Raw genomic sequence first — 22,156 nt, forward strand, 5'->3', positions numbered from 1 at the left:
TGTGTTCCAGACCCCTAATCATTTTTGTTGCACTTCGCTGGACTCTTTCCAATTTATCCACATCCTTCTTGTAGTGTGGGGCCCAAAACTGGACACAGTACTCCAGATGAGGCCTCACCAATGTCGAATAGAGGGGGACGATCACGTCCCTCAATCTGCTCGCTATGCCCTTACTTATACATCCCAAAATGCCATTGGCCTTCTTGGCAACAAGGGCACACTGCTGACTCATATCCAGCTTCTCGTCCACTGTCACCCCTAGGTCCTTTTCCGCAGAACTGCTGCCTAGCCATTCGGTCCCTAGTCTGTAGCTGTGCATTGGGTTCTTCCGTCCTAAGTGCAGGACCCTGCACTTATCCTTATTGAACCTCATCAGATTTCTTTTGGCCCAATCCTCCAATTTGTCTAGGTCCCTCTGTATCCTATCCCTCCCCTCCAGCATATCTACCACTCCTCCCAGTTTAGTATCATCTGCAAATTTGCTGAGAGTGCAATCCATACCATCCTCCAGATCATTTATGAAGATATTGAACAAAACCGGCCCCAGGACCGACCCCTGGGGCACTCCACTTGACACCGGCTGCCAACTAGACATGGAGCCATTGATCACTACCCTCTGAGCCCAACAATCTAGCCAGCTTTCTACCCACCTTATAGTGCATTCATCCAGCCCGTACTTCTTTAACTTGCTGACAAGAATACTGTGGGAGACAGTGTCAAAAGCTTTGCTAAAGTCAAGATACAATACATCCACTGCTTTCCCTTCATCCACAGAACCAGTAATCTCATCATAGAGGGCGATTAGATTAGTCAGGCATGACCTTCCCTTGGTGAATCCATGCTGACTGTTCCTGATCACTTTCCTCTCATGTAAGTGCTTCAGGATTGATTCTTTGAGGACCTGCTCCATGATTTTTCCAGGGACTGAGGTGAGGCTGACTGGCCTGTAGTTCCCAGGATCCTCCTTTTTTAAAGATTGGCACTACATTAGCCTTTTTCCAGTCATCCACTTGTTGGATGCTGTGGGGAAAATGTCTCTGTTACTTGTGATGCACCTGTTCTGGGAATCACTGCATAACCACAGGCTTATGTTCAGGGCTATCAGTCTTCCATAGCCCTGAATCCACACACAAGCATTGCTGTTTTTGCATAAGTAATCAAAAGTTTATTAGTAATTAATATAATTTATTTAATAATCATTTACTGTTTGTGCTTACAAAGACATTGTAATCAAGGGCATATTTCCTGCTCTGATTGAAAGTCAATAAAGAGAGGTTAATTCATTGCATAAAGCTGCCATGTATCAATTCAATCAATAATGGAGAACATCTAGTTTTAACAAACAAATAACTGACATTTTATTAAACAGGTAAATTGCTTAGAAAATATAGTTCCCTGTTCAAGAATGCACCAACTATCTTCATTTCCCTAGTACATTTGTGCTGCAGACCATAAACTAAGGGTGAAATCCTGGTCTCACTGAAGGTAATGAGAGTTCTGCCCTTGACTTCAATGAGACCAGGGTTTTTCCCTACATAGTCAAGGTAAATACATCCAAATCAGAAATGCTCTCCTCCTCTCCACCGTATGCTTTCCCAAAGCGAATGTGGAGCTTGAAGTAAATGGAGCTATGTGGGAATCTGGTCCTTTAAAGTTTAATCGTTTTTTTAAAATAAACAAAGAATAGTGAACCTCTGTTTTATTGATGGCTTTTCCCTCCCTTCTGAACTCAGACAGCTGGCTATACTCTGGATCTGATATGTGGGTTAGGATTGAAGCTGAGAGGGTTGGGTATTTTAGCCAAAGATGGACAGATCATGGTGAGGTTGGAGATGCTGAGATTTATAGTGCATTTCAATCTTCACAAGAATGATTTTTCTGAGTGTATTTATGATTTTATGGTTGCAATGACAGCCAAAGTGCTATCCTGGTGGTTGTTCCACAGCCATCTAGATGATGATGAAGCCACTAGATCTCGTGTTTGTTTTCAATTCAGTGATTCAGTCAGTGGAAGCTGAAAGCACTGAGCACCTGACAGAAGACACTGACATCTCTGAATTGGGTACCTGCTGTGACTGACTAGGGTTCAATCCTGTTGTATCAAAGTAAATAGGATATAAGTCAAGAGTGCCACCTCAACACTTCAGTGACTCATGTCCCTCATCTGCTCTTTCCTTATTTCTAAGAAAATAAATGTAAAAAAAGTAAAAGATAAGATTGAAGTACATTGTACAAATTACAAGAATGAAACATAGTGTTCATAATATAAAATTTATTTATGTTAAACATATGTTGCTTTATAGACCATGGTCTTTAAGAAATATCCAATTAAAGAAGATACTAAGGGGAAGAAAAAAAAAGTGTGTGCGTCATTTTATAAATTGCATTGTAAAGAATTGTGTCGAAAAACAAAACATGACTCTTCCCAGTAAACTGTATAGACTGTGTGACAATATAATCTGAATATCTTGTTTTTCAGAATAGTTTAAAAATGAATGTTTTGCACATGAACTACATCGATCCAGACAACTTAGTGTTTGAGGAAATCAAAATCTTTGGATTGCCCCTTCAACCTACAATTCTTACTGTGTCTTTAAATAGTGTGGTGCAGAATTCTCTTCATAATATCAGCTATAATCCTTCAAATAAGGTAAATAATATTTGAATTCAGGGACAGAACCATCTTAAAGAATTTTATAAACTTTCTTTCAGGTGCTTATTAGAATGAAGTCCTAGATGTAATCATGTATAGTAAATCTATTTTGTTGCAGAATAAAGGCACTTAAAGATACAATTGTGTTATGCTCAAGTATATAAAAAATGCATGCCAGTTTTGCTCTCAGACACACACTTACAACTCTCAGTTGCCAGTAGAAGTTGTGTATGAACCCCAGATGGCTGGATTTGACTTAAAGAGTAGAGTGTCATATTTGCACAAGGTAAACAGTATTTGACATTAACATCCATGCTCAAAGGGTCCCTTTAAAAACTAAAATGTGCGTGGCTCTTAAAGCTTCTCAGGCATCAGTGCCACGAGCACTCCTCATCAGGATGAGTTCTGAGTGGCGGCCACATGGCAGGTGTATGTGCTGAAGAAGTAGTCAGTTTAAAACCCCATTGAGCTGCCATTCATGACAAATCTCATGAAGGAACTTGAGGATCCTGCCACTGCTGTGTATCTGGTTTCTGCACCATCTTTTAACTATTACAGGTGATTGCGCTAAATTAAAATGATAGAAATAAGACAAATAGCCCCAAAATTGATTATACTAATTGTGTCTAAGATTAGACACTTAAATCCATATTTAGGCACCTAATTAACAGTGGTCTTATTTTTATTCATTATAAACTTCAGTGGAAGCTGTAAGTACTGAGCCACTTTTATTTACTTGCTTAAGTATTAACTTAGGTGCTGGTTATAGAATTCAAGTCTGAAAATTTTAGCTTTCACTCATTTTAAAAATATTAATAAACTAAGTATTCATGGGGTAGATCCTCAGCTGGAGTATGTTGTCACAGTTCTGTTAATGTCAATAGAGCTATGACAATTTATACTCAGTGAGGATCTGCCCCTATATGGGTTGAAGACAACATTGGCTTGAGGTCAGTTTGAATAATTGTTCTTTGTTTAATTTTTGACAGGTTACCCATGTAACTGGGCTTAAACTTGAATTAGGAAAATCATACTTACTGGAATGGAATCAAGAGTTAAATAACAATGAAAAATTTAATTGTCACCCTAGCCCCAGCGCAACACAACAGAATTGTGAAGCCTTGAACTGTATCTGGAAGGTGAGGAAAAATGATTTCTCTAACAGGGAACAAGAGTAAAAAATTAAGAAACTTTTATCTTTTTCCTTATGGTTTGCTGTGATGAAAAAGATGGATCAAGGCAATTTCAGAAGGGAATTAGTCTGACAATTTTCTCCTTTTACAAGACTTCTTTAAAACAAGGGGCCACATTGTCAGCTGGTGCGTGATATCATAGCACTGTTAACTTCAATGGAACCAGGACAGTTTGGAACAGCTGGGATTTGACCAACATATATTAAAAATAGAAGAAGATGTGGTATTCTTAAAAGACAGGGACAAATAATGCTTATAATTATGCAGAATAGATAGGACTTTATAAAAGCTTCCACATACAGCTCTTCCCCTGCACTTCAGCTCAGAGTGCCTTTTGCAGGTCAATCTGCCTTTGTCAGCAATAAAACAGGTTCTAATGAAAAATTAGCTCTACTGGAACATGAGATCTGAAGAAACCCTTGAACTTTAAGGAAGTTTTCATCCAGTTTTTAATTTAATGAATTGAATCTCTCTTTGTAAAATAGATCCAGACAGGAACAGCTGATATGAAGTTCTTCAAACTTGGGTGACTTTCTTTTCTGGATCTAAATCTATGCTTTAAGACTTGGATGCATCTCTAGCTCTGAAGTCTAATATTCACTGCAAGCCACTCCTGAGAACATAACAGCCATGATGGCTGATGTGTTTACCTCCACTCACACTGGATACTTGTAATACAGCATCACTATGTGAAATGCTTTGGGATGATGAACATTTGAAAAGGCCTGTCTGTCTCTGTGTAAAATGAAATTTTATTCCTGTTCTGAGCTGGGACTTTTTTTAAAAAATAGAGACTCTTAATCTTATCAAATTGTGCATTGTGCAGTTGAATAAATCTCCACTGGGAATTGGGATGTGCCCAGCAAACTTATTTTCACTTGAGAACAACTAGACAAGAGTTTGAAGCTAGGTACCCAGAGGTGAAAGTTTACTGCATTAAGCCACATCAACAGATGCAACCACAGACTGATTATTTTTGGATGTTCATTTTCAGTTAGAGCAGGGACCTGGAAGTAATTTGCTGTCAGTTCTCAGACAATAGCTAGCCTATAACCTTGGATGGGAATTTTAAACATTATTCTAGAGAATAATAATAAGAATTAATTAATAATAAAAAACTTCAGGGAGCAGCCACCCTGATATGCCTCTGAAGACCAAAAGAAGACGGCAGAGACACTTGAAGATGTCCTCTTGAAGACATCCAATAGTAAGGATAGAGATCCCAGCACCATGTGGAGGAATGGTGTGTCAATTGTATGAACAGCAGCTGCCCAAGACTGCATATCTTTGTGGAATTAGGCTGAAATTGAAAGGGTGAGGTAGAACCATCCCCTCTTAATTTTGAATGGATTTGGGTTTCTATCTAAATTGTTCATACAACTTTGCCTGAACAGTATGAATGCATTTTTAATAGATGCAATATGCTATAGAGTTGAAAGGATTGATCGCTTCCTCTTTGCCGAACACTCTAGTAACATTAACCTTTTAAAGGAGCTCGAAATGAAATAGTTTCATGTTAAAAATAGGAGTCTTGTGGAATTCTCTTTTAATAAGGTTTAAAATTCAGGTTCCCAAATACTGTTTACTGATCTACAATATATTTGAATTTTCAGCCTGTCTCCACTGGTAATGGTCCATCCTGTTACTACCCTTCTGACTATGGTTATTCTGTCAGTCAAATTACATACACCTCTTCAGGTTTATCAGTGAACCTCAACAGAAATGGTAATTACGCTAACCGTGCTAAGGATTCTACTACTCCTATCAATATACTTCGCTTGGATGTGAAATATCATGACAACAATATGCTGCAATTTAAGGTAAATTCATTCTGAAATTGTTGTGAACTGAGATTTTCCATTGGTTAAGTTTTTTTTCTTATATAAATTATCTTTTTTTTTAAAATCAGTTGTCTGCTTTTTGTACATTGGTTGACTACCCTGACTTTTCCACCTGATGAGGTAGGTTTCTTCATTTAGCTAAATAGCTGTTATTTGGGTTTAAGCCAAATCCTCTCCTCACAAGAACTTATGTCCTAGTTCTTGTAACTTAATCATATGTAATAGTGTATAAGCACCCAAACAACCAATCAGAATTTGGGGAATCTTGAGGAACTTTATCATTGGGATGTAAGTATTATGCATTAACAGTAAGTATTACTGTAGTTATGATAACTTTTGTGCTAATGACACTTATAAAACTATATTCTAAAAATAACGTGAATCGGTTATTAAAGTGATCATATTGCATAATTGAATTCACCTACTAAGACAAACTATAGAATAAAGGGAACATAGACTTGGTATGTAAGCATAGCAAAAAACATAAAGCATTAACAAAAAACGTATAAAGGTGGCTTAAAAAGTGTGAAAAAGTGAAAATCCTCTTTATTATGTATAAAAATAAATTCGGGGCCACATTAACCAACAGTAATCTCTTGAACAAAACAAAAGATTCTTCAACCTTCATTGCTTCTTATATACCAGTCCATATATCTATTATTTGAATTATAATGATATAACTAAGGAAACTGATAGTGAAAGAGAATGCCTTACCCAACACACTCACACTACAATTCTTTATCTGTTTTAGCTAAATGTTTGTTCAAGTCTTTCAACTATATTGGTTGCATTTGGAAAAGTTTGTGAGAAATCTTCCTCTGTTTAAGGTTCTACCAGTCTGAGAGGTGTACCCTGTAATTAATATGGGGAATAGTGATTGAACTTGTAATATTTCTAAAAAGCGATTGAACTTTTAAGTGCCATCAATGTATGGATCGTTTGAATATTTTATATGCACTCAAGTGAACTGATTTCTGCTTCATAGATTTATGATTACAACAATAAAAGATATGAGGTTCCAGTACCACTACATGTCCCTAGCAGTCCTACAAGTACATATGAGAATAGACTCTATGAAGTAGCGATTCAGAACAATCCATTCGGCATCCAGATTCGACGCAAAAGCACAGGGACAGTTATGTAAGTGAATCCTTTTCTTTCTTTTTTTTTGCTCTAGGTAATATTTTTTATTTTAGGTTGAGTCAAACCATGTTAGCTTCCACTGTATTGTGCTAGGTGTATTACCTCTTGTTTTCTCCCCCTAGTGGTAGCAGTCAGACAATGACAGCCCCTCCTTTTGGGATATGCCTAACCATTGACCACTTGCCTCAGTTAACAGCCTAATAGACTGATTGTTAATGGACTGAACTTCTTAGGGCTAATAGCATTGAGGAACATCTCTTTTCCGCACCAAATGGCCAAGAAGTTTCCCTTATCACCTCACATAATTGGCTGTTGTAAGTTTTAGATCTCGTGGTAGAGTGACTCTAATGACAGTATCTTATTTCCCTCTGCAATCCCATGTTTCAATTGAATAGAATAATTAGCAGTTTGCTTTTGTCTTTGGCATGGGTAATTGTTGGTTATGACAAAAGATGTTCAGCAAATCTTATTGCTTGCCTGGTGCTGTGATTTACTTTTCCCCTTAGCATCAAGGTTGTGATTGTAAGATATTTTTACTTGCAACTTTCATCTCTTGGTATGAGTTATGATTGATTGATTTTTGTTTGTTCTGTTTCTTTTTGTAAATGGACACCCTTTTGCTTACTTTTGTTGGTGCTAGGGGTTTTGTTTGTTTGGGTTTTAAGCAATATGGTTCTTCAGTAGGTGTCCCCCCACATCCCCTTTCCTCCAAGACTGAAACTTTCAGAACAAAGGGCAAGTGGCCCTGACAGCAGTGGTCAAAATTGCCTCTTTCAATCAGTGCACTTTCTGCCTTTCTATCTGTTTGTCTGCATGTTAATACCAGTCAATAGGGTATTTTAACTTCTCCCAGGGAATTTGGTGTAGTTTCTCAGCACCTGCAGCAGTTGGGAAATGGGAAGATATCTGTCCATTAAAAAGGCATCTACCTAAACATAGGCCAGAACTGATAGGGATTGGACAGTGGAAAGACCAGACCCCATCTTTCCAAATGGGAAGGGGATGGTGACTGTTGCAGGTAGCCCTGATCAGTAGGTGTCGTTGTTTTGTGGGCCTTGTCACTTGCAAGGTCTTCAGACAGAACATAAAATTTGCCTGAATTTCCCAGTTGTGAAAGAAAGTTGAAGTAGCCTTTTGAGACCATCTAAGTGTAACCCTTCTGCCCGTCAGAGTTGGCAGCAACAAGGGCCGGGTTCAATATCTAGGGGTTCCATTCCAATAACACAATGCAAACCGGCTCGAGCCCCCACCCAGTGACCTGGGACCAATATATACCACCCCCGCTGGGCGCCTCCAAGAGGCAATACTTCCCCTCTCGCAAGCACATAGTCTGAGTGTAGCAAAAGTCTTTTAATAACAGAGAGAAACAATGTGGCATTATGTTGGGGAAACACCACCAACAGGATTCATAACACAACCCATGAGCAAAAAACCCACCCCAGGCAAATTGGGGGCATGCCCTTTTCCCTTTGGTTCTTGAATCCAGCAACCCCAAATCACCCAAAGTCCCAAAAGTCCAATGCCCCAAAAGTCTCTGTCCCTGGTCAGGGCAGCCCCAGAGTTCGAAAGTTTATCTGCGGAGCTTTACCTCCCAACCTGGGTGGAAATGGGACAGGGGTAAGAGGCACCTTACGTGATCTGAAGCTGACCGCCCCATAGCTCCATAGCGGCGCTCCACTCCGCCAGCCGCCCCACAAACTCCTTCGCTCAGCTGCGCTCCGCTCCGCTAGCCGCCCCACGAACTCCTTCGCTTAGCTGCGCTCCGCTCCGCTCCGTCAGCCGCCCCACGAACTCCTTCACTCAGCTCCACGGCCCACAAGCAGCTCCTGCCATCCACACACTGCGCCGCGTCGAACTGCTTCACCAGCCGTCCCGCAAACTGCTCCACAATATATCTTCAGGCTCCCCCACTACTTAACACAACACTCAGTGATTTCAGCTCTTAGGTGAATTCAGCTTATAATAGGGGAGCCCCAGTGCTGGTGCACTGTCAGCCCAAAGTGAGCTCAGCAGCCTATAACTAGACTTCTAATGAAATCAAAATTAGCTCTGATATTCTACAATGGAGAGAGGAGGAAGTGCAATTAGCATGTAAGGCCCTCACCAAGGGGCCCATGCCACCAAGTATTAATACTTGTCCCCAGCCTCTCTCCATTCACACAGTTTTGGAACCCATGACCCTTGCCTAGCGAGTGCTACTTAGTTGATGGTGAATCCCTCCATCATAACAAAAGGCCACGTACAGTTCCAAGCACAGTTCCCATAATCAGGGTAATAACAATTTATTCTTCCTGCCTCAATAACAGAGACACTGGGGATCCCACAGCAGCCAAAGTGACCATTTGGGCAGCTATGGTCTCATTCTAGGCGTGGTGGGTGTGCCTATGCAAATGAGATCGGCCCCTGACGTTCTTTTCCACAACTTGCCACACCTCACCACCAGATGTCAGGGTGGAGCTCATCCTGACACTGCTTACATCCTCCCCCCAGCCGAGACTTTGTCGTCCCGACAAATCACACTCCCTTTATACCAACTCATTGGTTTCCTCCAAAGGGCCTCAGGAAGCCCACTTTAGCTTCCACAAGCCTGTGTGCTAAATGTATTGGCTCCTCACTAGTCAACCCAGGTGCATCATAAGTTAACCGTTTCACTGGTCTTATCACCCTGTCACGTCTATTGAGAATCTCTGTTGCCGAGGTAGGGGGAACATCCTCTTGAGTGACGGATGGAGAGGCTTCCCTGGAGGGTCCCTCGGCTACTGGCATAGGCCCCTGCACTCCTAGTTCTAACGCCGGAGGGTCCAAGGTGCCCAGGACATCCTCTACCTGTCTGTCCCCATTGTCCAATAACCTGTGTGTGTCATCACAGGGGGGTCTCATCAGCAGCACCGGGGTATCAGAAAGGGGCCTAAATAGTTCCGCCATTGGGTTTAGGGCGGAAGAGGGAAAACTCTCGTTTGGTTCAGCTGATCGAGACTGAAATCTTGTCTCCATCCCAGGATACACCAGGGTTGTGTCTTCCTCCTCAGACTCACTCTCAGATGTGCAGAATAGGGGTAAGTTAGCTGCAGGGGGCCCACTATCTGTGTTGGATGGCGGCTTTGGTCTAGCACCTCTGTTCTGCCCGGCGGCCCTGCTGTGGCCCATCTCACAAGGGGTGCTTACCAATTCCCCCACAGGGAGCAAAAGGTTTCTATGCACCGTCTTTATTTGCCCTGGACCGTCTTCAGGTTTGATCTTGTAGACCGGCAGATCTTCCAGCTTTTCCATCACCAGGTAAGGTATTGCCTTCCATCTGTCAGCTATCTTGTGTTTGCCAGCAATACCCAAATTTCGCAGCAGGACTCTGTCCCCCGGCTGGAGCTCCTGCGAACGCACTCTAGCATCATATCGATGTTTGTTGCGGTCTGCGTTCTTCCGAGCCGCAGCGGTAGCTAAGCGATAAGCATCCCGCAGCTTTTCTCTTAGTCGGGATACATATTGCTGATGAGTTTCATAGCTATCTCCATCCTCTGATACACCAAAGCACAAGTCTATGGGTAATCTTGGTTCTCGCCCAAACATCAAGAGATATGGGGTGACTCCCGTAGCATCGTTCTTTGTGGCATTGTAGGCATGCACCAGAAATGCGACATGCTGGCTCCAGGTTGCCTTCTGCTCTGGTCGCAAAGTTCCCAACATATCTAATAGGGTTCGATTGAACCTCTCTGGCTGAGGATCACCTTGGGGGTGATAAGGCGTTGTCCTAGACTTTTTAATTCCTGCTATCTTCAGCACCTCCTTCAGAAGGTGACTCTCAAAATCCCACCCCTGATCAGAGTGTATCCGAGCCGGGAATCCATAGACTGAGAAATATTTGTCCCACAATACTCGAGCAACGGTGGTGGCCCTCTGATCACGTGTGGGATATGCTTGTGCATACCGTGTAAAATGGTCAGTCACTACTAGAATGTTTCCAACATTCCTCTTGTCTACCTCTACAGACAAGAAATCAATGCATACCAACTCCAAAGGTTTGTTGCTGGTGATGTTCTTGAGATATGCAGCCCTCGTGGGCAGAGTTTTCCTTTGAACACATCGAGCGCAAGTCTCACATTTCCTGCGAACATCTTCAGCCATTCAAGGCCAATAGAACCTACTACGAATAAGTTCCAGGGTCCTCTCCATCCCTAAATGCCCAAAGTCATCATGCAGGGCCCTCATGGCCAGGGCTCTGTACTTTTTTGGCAGTACTAGTTGTGCTCGTTGTTTTTGTAAAGGGTCAGTGGTCATTCGGTGTAGCACTCCCTGAATCAGTTTTAGTTTGGTCCATTCTCTCAATAGTAGTTTACCCTCCGGGTTAGGTGGGACAACCGCAGCTGGGCTTCGCCCCTCCCTTTTGGCAAGTAGTGTATCACGAATGTCAATATCTTGCCGCTGGGCTTCTTGCCAGTCAGCCGCATTGAGCATGGGCAAAGGAGATTGGTCTAATGCAATATAGTTCACCGAAGCAGAAGGCATGCATTCAGGGGGCAGGCCCAAAGCTTCTGCAACACATCCCTGAAAGCCCTCACGGGCCTCTGGCTCTCGGCGACTCACACTGCAAATAGCTCTCACTCCATCTGTGGGTATCACAGCAACTTCTGGAGCCTGCGGACGCCTGGACAATGCATCTGCATCTACATTGCTTCTCCCTGATCGGTACTGAATGCTGAACTCATAGCTAGCCAAGGCGGCCACCCATCTCTGCCCTGTAGCATCCAGCTTAGCACTTGTTAACACATAAGTCAGTGGATTGTTGTCTGTCCACACCTGGAACTGAGCACCATACAAGTAGTCTCGAAATTTCTCAGTGATGGCCCATTTCAAGGCCAAAAATTCCAGCTTGTGGGTGGGATAGCGAGTTTCACTATCAGACAATCCTCGGCTGGCAAAGGCTACAGGTTTACATTTGCCTTCCACTTCCTGGTACAGGACTGCTCCCAGACCCTCCAAACTGGCATCAGTATGCAGGATAAATGGTTTGCTTGGGTCAGCAAAAACTAGGACTGGAGCATGAGTTAGGCAAGTAATGATTTCTCGAAAAGCCCTTTCACATCTCTCATCCCACCGTGGCCCAAATGGTGCAAAGGGGCCATTGTGTCTCTGCACAGGAGGCTTTGGGGACCTCCCCTTATTCTTGGACTTAGATTTGTTCTTGCTGGACTGATGTCCCCTGGTAAGATCATTCAGAGGCTTTACAATCGTAGCATAGTTTTTCACAAATCTGCGGTAGTAGCCACTAAATCCAAGGAAGGTCTTGAGTTCTCTGTAGTTACTTGGACGTGGCCATGTAGTGAGTGCTTCTATTTTATCAGGATCAGTACTCACACCTTTTTGGGACACAATGTGACCCACATACTTCACTGAGGTTCTGCAGAACTGGCATTTGTCAATTGAAAGCTTCAGACCATAATCCTCCAACCTATCAAGCACTTTAAGAAGTCTTTCTTCATGCTCCTCTAAGGTTCTTCCAAGCACAATCAGGTCATCCAAATAAACTAACACTTGCAGTAAATTCATGTCTCCCACAACTTTCTCCATGAGACGTTGAAAGGTGGCAGGTGCTCCAGAAATCCCTTGGGGCATGCGTTCGAACTGATAAAACCCTAATGGGCAGATGAAGGCTGTCTTCTCCTTATCTTCTTCTCCCAGAGGGATCTGGTAGTATCCACTTCGAAGATCCAACACAGAGAACCACTGGCTTCCCAGCAAACAGTCTAAGGCGTCTTGCACTCGAGGCATAGTGTACTGGTCGACCACAGTACGGCTGTTTAGGGTGCGGTAGTCAATACACATCCGGATTTTCCCATTCTTTTTGCGGACTACCACAATGGGTGAGGCGTATGGGCTGCGGGACTCTGTAATGATGCCATTCGCAGCCAGCTCCTGAAGATGATGTCGCACATCTTCCATCTCAGAGAGAGCAATCTTCCTAGATCTCTCCCTGAAAGGTCGAGAGTCATGTAGTCTGATATTGTGCTCTACTCCTTTTGCACATCCCACATCCCACTCATGCAGTGAGAACACCTTGGATCTTTCACAAAGTTTCTTCCTCAGGCGATCTTTCCAGTCCTCGGACACTGGTGAATCTCCAAAGTCAAACTTTGCTGGGTCTATTGTCGGAACTTGAGTTTCACACTGGGGTTTTACAATTGACTCAGGCTCAAAGAGGTCTGCTATCTTTTGTCCTTGCTTCACAAAAATATCACGACTCGTTTCATTAGCAATCGGTATAGTCACCCTTTCCTGGGCTTCAGCAGGTAGGGTTATGACTCCACTGGGGACCAGCACTCCTTCAGGGAGCTCTCCTCCCATCGGCTGCTCTATCATTGCTAACGTGCCTATGCAAATGAGATCGGCCCCTGAAGTTCTTTTCCACAACTTGCCACACCTCACCACCAGATGTCAGGGTGGAGCTCATCCTGACACTGCTTACATCAGCATTCCCACTTTTTACAACAGCAGGACTTCCTGCCCTAGGGTTAGGAGTTATTACTTGTCCTGTACATGTTGACCTGATACTATTCCAGTATCTAGCCAGTCAGTGTAATCATTTGAGTGTGTGCTCTTTCATCATATGTGCTAGATGGAAATACCAAAAATGTTGGCTTATATCTGAGTAAATTGCCTTATTCTAAAGTACCACATCTTCTGGTGAAAATTTTGTTTGTTTGTTATATGTTGCTTTTTTATGTTTAAAACACAACATAAGAGGCTAATTAATTAAGATGAACTATTATCAGAAGGAGAAAAAACTTTTGTAATGATAATCAAGATGGCCCGTTTAGTCAGTTGACAAGAAGGTATGAGGATACTTAATGTGGGGAAATAGATTTGATATGTATAATGACCCAGCCACTCCCAGTCTCTATTCAAACCGAAGTTAATGGTATCTAGTTTTTTTTCTCCTGCTGATAATAGCGCATCTTAATTAATTAGCCTCTTACTCCACCTTTTCATGTTCTCTGTATGTGTGTATATATATATCTTCTTACTATATGTTCCATTCTATGCAGCCAATGAAGTGGGTTTTAGCCCATGAAAGCTTATGCTCAAATAAATTTGTTAGTCGCTAAGGTGCCACAAGTACTCCTGTTCTTTTTGTGGATACAGACTAACATGCTGCTACTCTGAAACATTAAATCTTTTGAATTACGGGTGCTGATACAGCTGTTCAAAGCTGATACACACTCAAATGGAGAGACCTTACACCTGAGACTAAGACAGACCTAGAAGTGTAAGCACTGAGAAGAGAGGAGAGGAGATGTTTTCTATGTAATGTTGCTTCTAGAGCTGTTTTCTGGAAGATGCGCATAAATGCGATAACTAAGGACTTAGTCTAATGCTGTATAAGTGTAATGGGGTACACTGGAACTTTATGGCAGGGGAGGGTAACCCTCTTGGTCCACTACCCCGTTCAACAGTCTTTTCCCCCCAGGATCGTACCTGGGGGACAGGGGTTTACCTTTAGTGGGCAAAGGGAGGAAAACGTATCAGGAAGGTGCCAGGGATTGTGGAAAGCAACCGCAAACAGCTGCCTCTGTTCATGGTCTGAAGCTGGCATTCCAAAATGAAGAAGTGGGTTTCTGATCCCCTCCTTAACACTGAAGAATGTCTTGGGGTTTGCTGTTTGCGACTGTCGTTCAGACTCTGGCAGGGTTCTGGGAAGAGGGTACAGTACATATCAGACAGAGACTCTCCTCCTTGTTCCTAGCTGTTGCATTATATTAAAGACAGAGGAAAATACCTAAATATACGATTTTCATGTAAAAATTTTCCATTGTTGCTACAGGGTGAAATATGTTTAAAAAGGGGAACAAAGAGGACCCTGGGAATTATAGCCAAGTCAGCCTAACTTCAATGCTAGAAACAAACTGACACAAATTATTAAACAATCAGTTTGTAAGCACCTAGAGGATAATAGGTTTATAAGGAATAACCAGCAAGGATTTTTCAAGAACAGATCATGCTAAACCAAGCTAATTTCCTTCTTTTACTGGAAAAATGGCATAGTGGATATAGGGGAATCAATAGACATGGCATATCTTGACTTTTAGTAGGGTTTTGACAGTCCCACATGACAGTCTCTTGAGCAAACTAGGGAAATGCAGTCTAGATGAAATTATTATCAAGTGGGGTGCACAACCAGTTGAAAGACCGTATTCAAAGAGTAGTTATCAATGGTTTGCTGTCAAACTGGGAGGCCATATCCACTGGGGTCCCACAGGGTCAGTCCTGGATCTGGTAGTAGTCAATATTTCTATTAATGACTTGTATAATGGAGTAGAGCATGTACTCATAAAATTTGCAGATGACACCAAGCTGGGAGGGGTTGCAAGCACTTTGGAGGACAGAACTAAAATTCAAAACAATCTTGACAAAATGAACTGGTCTGAAATCAACAAGACAAAATTCAATAAAGATAGGTGCAAAGTACTTTATTTAGGAAAGATAAAATCAAATGCCGAACTCTTAAATGGGGATAACTGACTAGGCAGTAGTATTGCAGAAAAAATCTGGGGTTATGGTGGGCCACAAATTGAATGTGATTCAACAATGTGATGCAGTTGTGAAAATGGCTTATGTATTTTGTAATACAATTTGTTCTTTTAAGGTACTTAAAATTGAATTGTAGTGAATGCTTGGCCAACCAGAAAAAAACCCATTCATACCATTCCCTAACCATTCGCTCTCCTGGAACTGCATAATTATTCAGAAGATCTATTATCAGATCATAATCAGATTAACAACAAAGAATGAATTGAATTACACTTCATTTGCAATGAATGAGATTCAAAAGTAGATTTTCAGCACCGGGCAAAAATCTGATATAAACAATAATGACATCTCCTTGTTGACTAAATCACATGTGGCACCAGGGGTTGGACTGTAGAGGGGGCAGATGGGGAAGCTGATCATATTGTTTCAAGCAGCTCCAGCAAAATAAGCTCTGCCATACATGTTGACAAAATGAGAGGCTACTTACAATAAATAGTTGAAACACCTCACTGAAATCGATGGCCTCTCAGAGCTGTTGTTTCAGGCTTTTTGCAAATTTTCGTACGCATCTCTGCATCAGTTACATTTGGTTCACATTTTTAATGTGTTCTTTGCAACTGTAACAGTAAGAGACATCCTTTTTTTGTAAAAGAAAGGTGTGTTACTGGAGGACAGGATGGAAACTTCAGTACAGTATAGCGCAGTATATGGACATGTACTAGCTGTTTCTGAGCCCTGCATAGCACTGAAAACCTCTATTCCGCAATATTCTCTCTTTATTCTTTCCACCCTTTACTGATGATAATGGGATAATTCTCATTCTCTTTCAGTTGGGATTCTCAGGTACCTGGCTTCACCTTTAGCGACATGTTTATTCAGATTTCTACCCGTCTGCCATCAGAGTATATCTATGGACTTGGTGAAAATGAACACCCTATGTTTCGGCGTGATATGAACTGGAACACCTGGGGAATGTTCGCTAAAGACCAGCCCCCTGGTGTAAGTAGAAACAGATTTTGTTTTTTCTCTAAGTAGCTTTGCTTTCTTTGCTTTATATGCCTCTGGGTCTATGTAGCTTGCTATTCACTTAAACTGAATCAAGGCAGACACTTTTTGAGAATTTAATGTACAATCCACTGAATTCTGTCTGGGGGTGGTGGGCTCATTTTGGCTATGGCTTGTAGGACAGATCCACAGATGTGAATGAGCTTCGACCATACAGAAACTGAGGAGGGGGCAAACGTGGCATTACACTACATTTGTGTTCCCCTGGCTTGGCGGGGAAAGACAAAAGGTGTGACTAAATATGCAGGCAGGCCCAGCATTGAGATCCCATATAGCCCTGTCAGTCCTGATTTGCAGACTTCATATCTCAGTCGTAGGCCTTTGAGTTGAGAGAGACCAGTATTAGTGCTCATCCAAAGGTCATTGAAGTCAATGTAAAAGTCCCGTTGGACACTAGATCAGGCCCAGGAAGTACTGTAGTTTATGATGTGGAAAAATGTGTTTCAGGGAATAGCTTATGGCCATCTCTAATCCTGTCTTTTTAGTTATGATCAAAGACCCTGATTGGAACTCAAGTCTTGATGCAGACCTGAACAGTGGCAAATGCATCATATGCAATAGTACATATGGTGATGTGAGGTTTGCAACCCCTATAAAGTGAACAATGAAAGTGGTAGCATATTTTTCTCAGAGCTGTCCACAGAATGGATATTTTGGTTCCCTTGCAGTTCTGAAAAAATCAGAAAAAAATTGTTTCAGGTAGAACTTAAAATTTTTTTAAAATTTCAGCGAGTCTAAAATTGTGGGTTTTTGTTTTTTTTTTACTTTGGGTCAAACTAAATGTTTCGTTGAGCTGAAACAAAACTTCAGTTTGCTGAAGATTTTCTTTTACATTTTTTAAAAATAAAGTGAAAGAAAGTTACGAAACAAAAGTGTTGTAGACTGAAAAATCAAAAGGTTTTGTTTCAAAATTTTGAAACACATATTTCAATTTTTTAAAATTAAAACAATTCAGTGAAACTGACATGAATCTGTGAAACTTTTTGGTTTGCTGAATCTGCATTTCCCTCCCCACCCATCAGCCAAAAATTATAATCTACCTTCAATTGCTCTGTAGCATTTCTTTCCTATATATGCTGCTTCTCCACAACTCCAGTCACCACATTTATAGTCCCCTAATCATTACAGTTTCAGCTATAATGCCTTTCAAATAAGAGAGTCACCAATGTGGATACTGATTACAGAACAAAACTGCTTGAAAATAGGAATGCTTTGTACTGGGAAAGGTGTTTCATGTTATCAATAGTTATTCAGGGATCTACAGTAGTCCAATTTTTTTTTTTTTACTCGATTGCTCTCAAACATTGAGTACAAAAGTGTCAAACTGTTGAAAATAATCTTTCTGTAGGAAACTTAAATATTTACCTCAGTCTGTTTTAGAAGTGTGTGTAGGCAGAGGAAGAGATTCTCTGATAATTCTTTTGACCTTATTTGTCCAATCATATATTATGATCACTATAAATAAATGGAAAATATATGAATATTTTGGGTATTTCTATAGTAGAAAATTCAATTATTTTTATTTATTTTGCAGTACAAACTTAACTCTTATGGTGTCCATCCTTTTTACATGGGCTTAGAAAATGATGGAAATGCTCATGGAGTCCTCTTGCTTAACAGCAATGCAATGGGTAAAAAAAAAAAAATCACAATTTTTTTTATTCCTGAAGTGTTTTCATATATTGTGTCCTTTTCCTTAAAGAGTGGATTATCTAAACATTCTCTTTTTGCTTTCACTTTCTGGGTTTTCAGATGTCACATTCCAGCCAACTCCTGCTCTGACATATCGCACTATCGGAGGAATTCTGGACTTTTACATGGTGTTGGGCCCAACGCCAGAGCTTGTTGTTCAGGAATACACTGCAGTAGGATTGATATGATGTCACAATTAATTACATTTTTTGGTCTTGATATCTTTTATCATCAGATTTCAATACTATATTTACCCCTATTTTGTTGTTGTTAGCTGATTGGACGACCGGTCATGCCACCGTACTGGGCTTTGGGATTCCAGTTATGCCGTTATGGATACAAAAATGACATAGAAGTCTCTGACCTGTACGAAGCAATGAAGGCAGCTCGGATACCTTATGTATGTTATTCCAATTAAATTAGAGTTCAAACAGTAGCATACACTTTTTCAGACTGTCCCCTGATAAAAAGGAGAATAAAAACAGCCACTGTAGAATAGAAACTAGTGTATGCACTAAACTGTAATTAAACTTCTTTGTTTACTCTGAGTGAAATAACAATAGTGCTCTTTTTTCTTTTTATTAGCTAGACCTTATTAGTTGGAACTATTTTGTACTATCGTATTTCATATTTTAAAATCTTATTAGCTTATATAAGGCATGGTTGCAATTAGGAAGCTGACATAATTCAAATGTCTGTATATTCCTGAAATATGGATACACATTGCACCCGCTTTGAGATCAGTCCTACGTTCCCTGTGCTCTTAAAAGTCTTATTGAGTTAGTGGGAGTAACAGAGGTGCAAGGAATACAGGACTGGGTTCATGGTGCAGACAACTGGGGCACTGGCTAGATTTAGCCTTTTGAAGGCAGGATCGTCTTGGGCTGGGGAGTGGTGCAGCTGGAGTCCCTGTTAGGAATTTTTGTTAACTCCCTTGGGCTCCACAGATTGAGACTTTGATGCCATTGTGGAAATTATTTTGTACCTCCCACACAGACATGGCTTATAACATTTTTAAAAAATGCTGTGAGACAAACAGCTTTGGTACATAACTTATACCCCAACTCCCTTGCATTTTCTCATATAATTATCATTTGCATTACAGTACCACGCGCAGGCCCCAGTCAGAAATGGGGCCTCTTGTTGTGCCTAGGTACAATGGTATAATGTTATAGAAACCAGTAGGAAGGATCAGGAGATGGAGGAGGGAAAATGCAAAAATATTCTGTGTTACATTTTTCTACTCTAAAGTATCATTGAAGGACCGTGGCTGGGCACCCACACAAAGGAATCTTCAGAAGGACTCACCATAATGATCCATCAAGCTGAAGGTGTTTCTTCACTTTATGATGCAGATCAATGCATGACATGGAAGCCTCTCAATATGTGACCCACTGATGTGCATGTCCATTTTCCTCACTATTTCATGGCATTGACACCTACCTACCCACTCACCCACAATAAAAATGGGAAATTATTCTTCTCTAGTGTATAGCAAATTTTTCTAATATATAGCAAACTTCAGAATGAGTTTAGCTGATAAAAGGTCTAATTTCATAGTGATCTTGATTTTTGGAGTGTGTAAGTATGTTCATGTGACATCCTTTGTTTTAAGATACTGCAGCTTCCAATTTTACTTACAGAAAAGCAGCAGCTCTCTTAATTTGACTGTATTGTTATAAATATATACTTAGCAAAAATGATTATCACTTTACATCCATTCTTTTTGTGAACTGCAGGACGTACAATACGCGGATATCGATTACATGGATCGGCAATTGGACTTTACCCTCAGCCCAAACTTCACTGGACTACCAGCTCTGGTTGACAGAATGAAAAAGGAAGGAATGAGATTCATCATTATCCTGGTCAGTGTTGAGATCTCCTTTTTTCCTTTGCCATTGATCACCAAGCTACATACTTCACCTAATACTCTTGATGTGTATTAAATTGTTCTCCATACAAATGTAAAATTGTATTCTCTTTAATTTTAGGATCCAGCCATTTCAGGCAACGAAACCAATTATCTAGCCTACACAAGAGGTGTCCAGGAAGATGTTTTTATTAAATGGCCCAATAGCAGTGAAATTGTATGGGGAAAGGTACTGTTTTTAGATTACTTGATAAAACCAGAGATGTTATTTCCAAATATGAATCATATTAGCATGGTTAAGAGGTGATTTGATCATGGTTTACAAGTACCTACTGGGAAGAGATTTCTGATAGTAAGCAGCTCTTTAATCATCTAGAAAAAAGCATAAAATGATGCAGTAATTGGAAGCTGAAGCTGGACAAATTCAGACTAGAAGTGAGATGCACATTTTCAACAGTGAGGGTAATTAACCAATGGAACAACTTACCATGGGACATGGTGGATTCTCACTTGAAGTCCTGAATTTAAGACCGGATATCTTTGTAAAAGAGATGCTATAGCAGACACAGAAGTTATGGTCTTGATGCAGAAATAATTGGGTGAGATTCTTCAGCCTGTGTTATGCACAAAGTCAGACTAGATGATCATAATGGTCCATTTTGGCCTTAAAACTCTATGAATCTGACCTTGGAAGTAACAAAGCAAAGAGAACAGTAAGCTATTCCATAAGTAGGTGAGAGATCTTATTTTCATTGGTTGCCAGAGTTTTCTTTTAATAAAAGTATTTCTTTTAAAACTAAATTCCGGTAGCAAATTAAATAGAAATTCTCCTACAATAGCCATTTGTATGTCTTGTGCATGTTCATCCCACAGCATAGCTGCAAAAGTAAAGTCCTCTTGGGAAAAGATCTACAAATATTAGCTAAGTTCACTGACTGGATTCTGCTGGTGGAAACCAGCTGCAGGCTTCCAGCAGCAGTATGCCCATGTGTAGCAGAATTGCACTGGAACAAGGTGTCAGCACCTCCGAAGCAGTTGGAGGGCCCATGTAACCAGAAAGTGGATAGGACCATCCAGTGGGAGACTGGGGCCAGGACACCTGAGATGCTTTGATTCAATCAGTAGCGTTGGCGCTGCTATTTAAAGTTGCCCTCCTGTTAGGGAGGTCAGTGGCACTATTACTTGCCCTCTTACAGGGTTAATCATCATCTGGTACAGCTGCAGACAAGAAGCGTGCAAATGTCACACCCATGTATCTGTGACCCAAACTGGTCCCTCCAGCTCTGTGGATAGAGAGCACAGCAGCAGATCTTTCTGGAGGGAAACATGCAAGATATAGGTAATCATGGGGGTCAGTATAGCTGGCTGCTGAAGGGGTAGGCCAAGCAAAGGAGGAAATGGCTGGGTGATGGACAGCGTTCTGTGGATATGTCCCACTCTAAAGCCACAGCAATTTCTTTCCTATTTATAGCTGACTGCCACAATATCAACGTAGGCACTTTTCACTTCCACACTGTGGGATTATCCTACTGACAGTAATTTTCCAGTGCCATTGGCTTATTGAGAAGCCCTTGATCCTGTCAGGGAACTGGAGAGGCAGAGTAGGAAAGCTGGGAAGTAGTATGGAACTATATTGTTTCACAACGATGGCCATGACCTCTGGTGATTTCCCTGGGATCTGCATGGATCTGGTGGGATCTGTGGGCCTAGGTGTGTTTTGGGGCTGAGTCTTTAGTTCTGAAGGGGAGCAAAGTACTTTCCTACATTCTCTGTGAGATTTCCTCTATTGGAGACATCATGGCACTCAGTGTGCCTTGAATGCTGTTTTTTTTATGTATTACCACAATTAAGCCTATGCCATGCGCCATGCAGTGCCATTTATATATTAGAGAGCCTAAGGGCTCGTCTCTAATAAACAAAACAGAAATAGCTCCATGTTCTAAGGAAGTCCAAATCTTCAGTGGTGGAAACAGAGCACAGAACACAATTCCTGTTAATTATATACCGTACTATGTTTGAGCTTGGTTCAAATGAGGTTCATGTTTTTCTGATGACAAATGGTGCGTCATTTGCAGCAGAACAATGAAAAAGTGAATCTGGTTATCCATCAGCTTTAGGGATGGTCTGCATGGAAAGGGTCATGTGTGGTGGGACATGGTCTCCATGAAAGCAATAG

General features: G+C 41.2%; 1 protein-coding gene across 1 annotated transcript in view; it reads left to right on the forward strand.

Moving 5' to 3' along the window:
- Window positions 1–22,156, forward strand: part of SI (sucrase-isomaltase) — a 152,256-nt gene that overhangs the window by 53,882 nt on the left and 76,218 nt on the right. The window contains exons 24-33 of the mRNA XM_084638286.1: window positions 2,480–2,650; window positions 3,643–3,792; window positions 5,460–5,666; window positions 6,673–6,827; window positions 16,181–16,349; window positions 17,950–18,046; window positions 18,168–18,280; window positions 18,382–18,507; window positions 19,847–19,975; window positions 20,102–20,209. Coding sequence (XP_084494412.1) covers window positions 2,480–2,650; window positions 3,643–3,792; window positions 5,460–5,666; window positions 6,673–6,827; window positions 16,181–16,349; window positions 17,950–18,046; window positions 18,168–18,280; window positions 18,382–18,507; window positions 19,847–19,975; window positions 20,102–20,209 — 1,425 coding nt within the window. The remainder of the gene's footprint in view (window positions 1–2,479; window positions 2,651–3,642; window positions 3,793–5,459; window positions 5,667–6,672; window positions 6,828–16,180; window positions 16,350–17,949; window positions 18,047–18,167; window positions 18,281–18,381; window positions 18,508–19,846; window positions 19,976–20,101; window positions 20,210–22,156) is intronic.

This window comes from Lepidochelys olivacea (assembly GCF_965140295.1).
Source record: "Lepidochelys olivacea isolate rLepOli2 genome assembly, chromosome: 9".
Classification (NCBI taxonomy): domain Eukaryota; kingdom Metazoa; phylum Chordata; order Testudines; family Cheloniidae; genus Lepidochelys; species Lepidochelys olivacea.